Here is a 6,160-nt window from a genome sequence, read left to right as displayed (position 1 = left end):
ATTCGTCGTCGCGCTCTCGCCGCGCGCGCGGGCGACGTCGCGCGCGGGCCGCGGCTCGGCGGGCGCGCGCGTGACGAGTCATGACTCGTCGAGAGTGAGACTCGCGCACCTGACGCGTCGCCCATTTAAATAAACGCGCGCGCGGTGGACGTGTGGGCGGTCTTCGCGTATTCAGTGGTGACGTAGTCCATCACGGGAGAGAACTATGTATCGCACGCGCGCGTGTCGAGCGTGTTTACGCGCACATCGTCGGACGCGTGGATCGTATGATGTACGTAAGAGAAGGATGTATCGCACGCGCGCGATGTCGAGCGTGTTTACGCGCACATCGTCGGACGCGTGAGTCGTATGATGTGCGTAAGAGAAGAATGTGTTGACCCGAGATGGTCGTCGCGCGCGTCACTTCGCGATGCGCGCGCGCGCGAGGGCGACGGCGGCGACGACGACGGCGCGCGCGGATGCGCGGACGCGCGCGCGATGCGGGTCGTGGTGGCGCGACCGCGACGCCCTGCTCGCGCGCACGTCGCGGACGGCGGCGCGCGAGGGCGACGGGGTGGAGGATGAATTGCGCGCGGCGCGGCGAGCGCGCGGCGACGCGCGCGCGCTGGGCGTGGATTACGGCGCGCGGCGCATCGGACTCGCGGTCTCGGACTCGGGGATGGCGCCGCGACCGCTGCGCACGATGGAACATCGAGGGAGCGCGACGACGGGGGCGAGCGCGCGAGAGGTGGCGGAGACGGCGGCGAGGGAGTGCTGCGATAGAATCGTCGTCGGGGTGCCGAAACAGCCGGGACGAGGGATGAAGGATCGACGCGGACGCGGACGAGGGGCGGTTCGGATGGATTTGATCTGTGCGCGGTTCGCGGGAGAGGTGGCGGACGCGTTGGCGCGGAGCGAAGACGCGAACGCGAGAGCGGTGACGGTGTACACGCTGGACGAGTCGAGGACGAGCGTGGAGGCGGCGGAACGCATGGAGGCGAGCGGGTCCACGAATAGCGTGGACGCGGCGAGCGCGGCGATTTTGTTGGAGCGCTACTTTGATGGGTCGTACGGGGAGCCAAAGGTTGTGAAGCCGCTCGCGTAATGTAACGATGTACAACAACGTGTGGTCAACCGAGTGAAACTAAGCTCTCGATCGCGCATCGCTCGAGTCTACTCTGAATCGCGCGCGGTCGTCGTCATCGGATGAGGACGATGCGTCGTCGGCGATCTTCAGCTCGTCGTCGGCGGATGCCTCGAGGGCAGCGAGACGCTCGATTTCGATACGCCACTTTCTCATCTCCTCCGTTTCGGGTTCGTCGATGAGGTCTCCTTGCTCGAGCGCTTCGATGCGTTCGAGGTCGCGCACGGCGCGCTCTTCCACCTCGGCTAGCATTTCGTTGACGGTTTTCACGCGATAGTCGGAAGGGACGTCGAAGAATCCTTGACTAATTTTCGCTGCTTTTGCCTTTTCGTCCAACGCTCGGAAATCCTTAAAGTGTACTTGGGCGTACACGGTGAACATGAGAGGTACCTGCATCTTCATCGGAAACATATCCTTGTGGTTATCGCTCCAGTATTTCACCACTCGATTCACGCGCTCGGCGTGCTTGTTCGCTCGAGACAAGACGTCCAGAATGCGAGACGCGTGCGCCGCCTTAAGCGGGAAATCGCGAACGAGCCAACATCGAGCCGTCATTTTCCGAGACTTTTGGCGTTTCTCTCGTTTCTCACGCTCTAACTTCTTCGCCTCGTCGTCAAATTCGTTCAGCCCGGACTCATCGTTCGACGATGCGCCGAGCGGCTTGCGCTTCACGATGTTCTCTCCCCATTCACTCGCGCGGTCGGCGTATTCCTCGTACGTTCCGTCGAGACACACTCCCTCGCCCGGGGCGATGGTCTCCCGAACAACTTTCGCCGACGCCTCCCAAATCTCCGTTTTGCGTCCCTTTATCCACGCGCTCGCGCGTTTGGAGATCCACCCGCGCGCCGGGGCGAAGGCGAGATCCTCCCATCGAACGCGGCGCTTTTTCGCACCTTCGGCGAGAAGTTCATCCGTGATCGCGTCGACTATCTCATCCTCCGTGAGCGCCGGCGGCGTCCCAGTCGATGACACAGTATTGTCGGCGACTTTCACCTGCGCTCCCTCGTTCGGCTTCGCCGTGGCGTCCACGACTTCTCGCGACTCATGATCGACGAACCAAAGCTTGGACTCGGCGCCTCGCGCGCCATCAAAAATCAAACTAAATCTACCCTTACGCCACTTCGGGATCACACTCTTCCCCATCACGTCCGAATCGATCCCTCTGAGCTCGCCATCGATTCGCATCTTACTTCCGCACACCGTGACGTCGTATGTGTCTCTCGGGGTGACCATCTTCACCAGCGGCGCGAGCACCGCCGAGCCAAACCGCCACGAAACGCGCGTCTCAAAATCCCCAACCTCTCTCAAAGCCCCGCCTAGTTCTCTCCCCAACGTCCCACTCTTCATCTCGCGCGTCTTTCTCGATCGATTCGCCTCGACGAGCGTCCGAACGCACTCGCGCGCGCGACGTCTCGCCGCCAAGCGCGTCGCCGTCCACCCGCGCGCGTCCCTCAGCTCCAAATCCACCGAATCGTGCCGCACCAGCGCCCCGATCGCCCCAATCGCGCGGCGCAACGCCGCGACGTGTATCGCCGCGTGTCCGCACGCGTCCAGCGCGTTCACGTCGCGTGTATCGCGTCGTTTCATAAACTTTTCAATGAATTCCACATCGTTCGCCCAACACGCCGCGTGCAGCGGGAACTGCGTCGTCCACGAGCTCTGCGCGTCGACGAACTCGTTGTCTTCCGCCGAGTCCGCGTCCGAGCGCGCGTCGACGAATTCGTCCGACATGAAGCGCCGTGGACTGACGTTGTCTTTACGAAACTTCACTCATCGCCGCTTCATGTCGCACGTGTTCCGTCGATCGCTTCGAACCGCGCTCGCGCTGGCGTCGAGCGCGCGCGCGTACCCGTGGGCGCGATGCGCGACGTCGCGAGCGCTGTCGACGAGCGCGAACGACGAGGAGAAGCGCGCGGAGATTGATGATGACTCTGAGGCTGCGGCGCGGGACGCGTACAGCGCGAACCTGGCGATGCGGGCGGCGCGCGCGCGGAAGATGGGCACAAAGATCGGAGAGGCGTCTTCGGAGCGCGTGAGCGCGACGATGCGCGCGGACGGGACGGCGCCGAAGTTTTATGAGGAGGTGAGCGTGCGGCGGGACGACGCGAGCGGGACGTGGCGGGTGACGCTGGACGAGCGACTGTTGCGAACGCCGAGAAGAAATGAGTACACGTTCGGAACGAAGGCGCTGGCGGTGGCGATCGCGATGGAGTGGGACGCGCAGACGGATCACGTGGCACCGTTTACGATGCCGCTGACGCAGCTGAGCGCGACGGCTCTGGACCACATGTGGGAGCGAGAGACGCGCGAGTTGCACGTCGAGACGCTGCTGAAACACTTTCGCACGGACGTGGTACGAGTGCGATCGATGGATGAGGCGGTGGCAAAGCGACAGGTGGAGACGCACGCACCGATTCTGAAGTGGGCGGAGAAAGAGTTTGGCGAGGTGGAGGTTTCGGATTCCATCTTCGGCCCAGAGACGAGTGATAAGACCTTGGAGGTGCTCCGAAAGCGCTTGAACGCGATGTGTCCGTGGGAACTGACGTGTGCATTTGCGTTGAGCGCGGCGACGAAATCGCTTTTGATCGGTTTGAAGACGCTCAGGGGTGAGTTGTCGGTGGATGAAGCCATCGCGGCGGCGCGCGTCGAGGAAGAGACGCAAATCGAAGAGTGGGGGTTAGTCGAGGGTGGGCACGATTTGGATCAATTAGATATTCGGGTGAAAGTCGCGGCGCCAGTTATGCTGATGAAGCTGCGCGCCGATAATGGCGAATGAGTGGGTTGAGAGATATTTTGTTGTTATTGCATACGCGATGGATGTTTTCAGTTCATATCTTGAAGCGCACCTCTTCGTGATGATCGTTTTCGCTCGGGCGTCATCTTTGGCAACGGCTTCTTCAAGTCATCGTCTTTGAGTTTATCCGTGGCCGCCGTTTTGCTCGCTCTCGATCGCGATTCACGCGTCGGCACCGCGGGAGCCTTTGGTTCCTTGGCCGGCTTGACCTTTGAGCCGGCGAATGGCACTTCATTCCCGTTCGCGAGTTCGATCGCATGCTCCATCACAGCCGCTCGAACGTCGTCGTCGAGCTGCGTAGACAAGTCGTCGCTATCAGTGGGGACGACGATTCCGTCGTCCTCGGCCTGCGGGGTTCCCTTGGGCGCGGCGAGACAGTGCGAGCGAAGTCGCTCTGCAGCTGCTGCTAAATCCTTCGCCGCCGACTTCTCCTTGACACGTTCAGCCGCGAGCACGGCGGCGTGCCAAGCCTTGGTGAGCGTTTCGTTCAGTTCGACTTGTTCCGCCGCGTCCGTTTCCAGACGCGCCGATTTCACGGGAACAAGCGAGAGGACGCGAGCGACGCCATTGATGTACGCCTTGGCGAGCGTCGCCTGCGCCCCGGATGGCGTTTGCTTGGTGCTCAGTGCCAAGGATTCGTTCGCCAGAGCAAGCGCGAGCTCGGCACCGCCCGAGGTCGGTTCCTCAGAAGCTGTGAGAAGCTGCACGAGGAGCGCGGCGACGCGCGATAGACCCTTGATCTTCGCGGCGGCGCGGAGAGCCGGCAAGGCGCAGTCAGCAAGCAAACGGCGTCGATCCTCGGGCCCGCTCGCGAGAGCCGGGAAGAACACGGCGAGGCACTGCGCCAGTCGCGGTCTCCGCTGCGCGTCGGCGGCAAAATAGCTCCCTAACAAACGCGAGATGACCGCGGCGGCGGCCTCGAAAGCGCCTTCGCCACGACGGAGGACGATCTTGCAGAGCGATTCCGCGGCGACAGTGCCTACGCTCTCCTCAGCCTCGATTGCAGCAGCAGCCTTGGTGGCATCAACGTCTTCGACGTCGACGTCTTCGAGATCCAAGGCGTCGGACTTGAATTCGAAGGGTTTGCCCTCCTCGTCCAGGCACTTCATAAGCGCGAGCTCGAGCGGAAGACTGGCGTTGATTTGAGACTCGGTGGCGTCCGCGTCGTCGGGATCGGCCAATACACGGTGTTGGTCGAGCGCCGCCGGACCGTGAATGAGCGCCGCGTCACCAAGCGCTCGCGCCGCCATGCATCTCACGGGAGCCGCGTCGGCGCTCAACGCCGTGCGCAAGATGACGACAGCCTCGGGACTGATCACTCCCTGCGAGGCAACGAGAAGACCGAGCACGCGCATGGATTCACGGCGAACAGCCGTCGTGGAGTGCGTCACTGCGGGTCGAATAAGTGAGTCCATGACCGCTTCGGCGGCAACAGAGGGCAGACGCTTGGTCGTGCGCTCGAGTAGGGAACCGGCAATGTACAACGCCTGCGTCAGCGACTCGGCGGTGCCGCACATTTGCAGAGAATCTGCGGCGTCCAAAACGAGGCCGGCGAATTCGGTGGAGTCGTTGGCGACGAGTCTAGCGAACTCGACGAGCGACGTCTCCCACTTCCCGTCGCCACCGCACGCGTATGACGAGCCGTGAGTGCTCACGATGGGTTCGATGCGAAGCTGCTCGGTGACGAGATTGATCGCTCCTCGTCGAATGGCGCCGTCGTTCAGATCCACACACTTGAGAAGCGGTAGGAGCTGGCGAGCAACAAACTTGCCCTCATCGCTCGTCGCGTGCGCCGTCACGATGGCGAGTAAATCTGTCGCCGTCGGTGGCATCGCGGCTTCCATCGCTTCGATCATCTCCCCGACCTCGGCGACGGCGATTTCTCGAGCTTGACCCACCGCTTGCGCGGAGTCCGCGCCCTTGGCCGCGGATGCCTCAGCGAGGTGCGTCAAGACCACGCGCCAGAACAAACCCTCTTCCGGGCTCATCAGTCCTTGCGTTTGAAGGTCGCGCTTCAGGGCTCTGGCCACTAAATCCGCGTCCTTGCACACCTCCATGGGCTTCACGCGCCCGATGGCGATAAGCTCCTTCATCGCGAGCTCGGCTTCGGGTTCGTTTGTCTCCACGTCAAGCGCGGCGAGGAACTTGATGACGTCCCCTTCGAATGCGTCGATCCATCGCTTGAGCATCTCAACGCTCGCACTTCGCACGACCGGGGCGCGATCGTTCAGGCCTCGCTTCAA

At 62.6% G+C, this 6,160-nt stretch overlaps 4 protein-coding genes across 4 annotated transcripts in view; 2 read left to right on the top strand and 2 right to left on the bottom strand.

Annotated features, from left to right (window-relative positions):
• Positions 1–409: 409 nt before the first annotated feature.
• On the top strand, positions 410–1,084 carry OT_ostta15g02640 (Resolvase, holliday junction-type, YqgF-like; the record flags this gene model as incomplete). Its single annotated transcript, XM_003083371.1, has 1 exon — positions 410–1,084. One exon carries the CDS (start codon positions 410–412, stop codon positions 1,082–1,084), a length of 675 nt encoding a protein of 224 aa, XP_003083419.1.
• Positions 1,085–1,123: 39 nt separating this feature from the next.
• Positions 1,124–2,854, bottom strand: OT_ostta15g02630 (Ankyrin repeat domain-containing protein 13; the record flags this gene model as incomplete). Its single annotated transcript, XM_003083370.1, has 1 exon — positions 1,124–2,854. The coding sequence occupies one exon, from the start codon at positions 2,852–2,854 to the stop codon at positions 1,124–1,126; it is 1,731 nt and encodes a 576-aa protein (XP_003083418.1).
• A 52-nt stretch (positions 2,855–2,906) lies between these two features.
• Positions 2,907–3,899, top strand: OT_ostta15g02620 (ATP12, ATPase F1F0-assembly protein; the record flags this gene model as incomplete). The annotated part of the gene is made up of 1 exon (XM_003083369.1): positions 2,907–3,899. One exon carries the CDS (start codon positions 2,907–2,909, stop codon positions 3,897–3,899), a length of 993 nt encoding a protein of 330 aa, XP_003083417.1.
• Positions 3,900–3,946: 47 nt separating this feature from the next.
• The window catches only part of OT_ostta15g02570 (Nuclear condensin complex subunit 3, C-terminal domain), a gene marked incomplete at both ends in the record, with an annotated part of 6,329 nt that continues 4,115 nt past the window's right edge, over positions 3,947–6,160 (bottom strand). Inside the window, one exon of the mRNA XM_022982453.1 lies at positions 3,947–6,150. Within this exon, the coding sequence (XP_022841207.1) occupies positions 3,947–6,150 (2,204 nt within the window). The remainder of the gene's footprint in view (positions 6,151–6,160) is intronic.

The sequence above is a fragment of the Ostreococcus tauri genome (genome assembly GCF_000214015.3).
Source record: "Ostreococcus tauri WGS project CAID00000000 data, contig chromosome 15, whole genome shotgun sequence".
NCBI classification, from domain to species: domain Eukaryota; kingdom Viridiplantae; phylum Chlorophyta; class Mamiellophyceae; order Mamiellales; family Bathycoccaceae; genus Ostreococcus; species Ostreococcus tauri.
The sequence above is the reverse complement of the archived record's forward strand: the minus strand, read 5'-3'. Positions and strand labels throughout refer to the sequence as shown.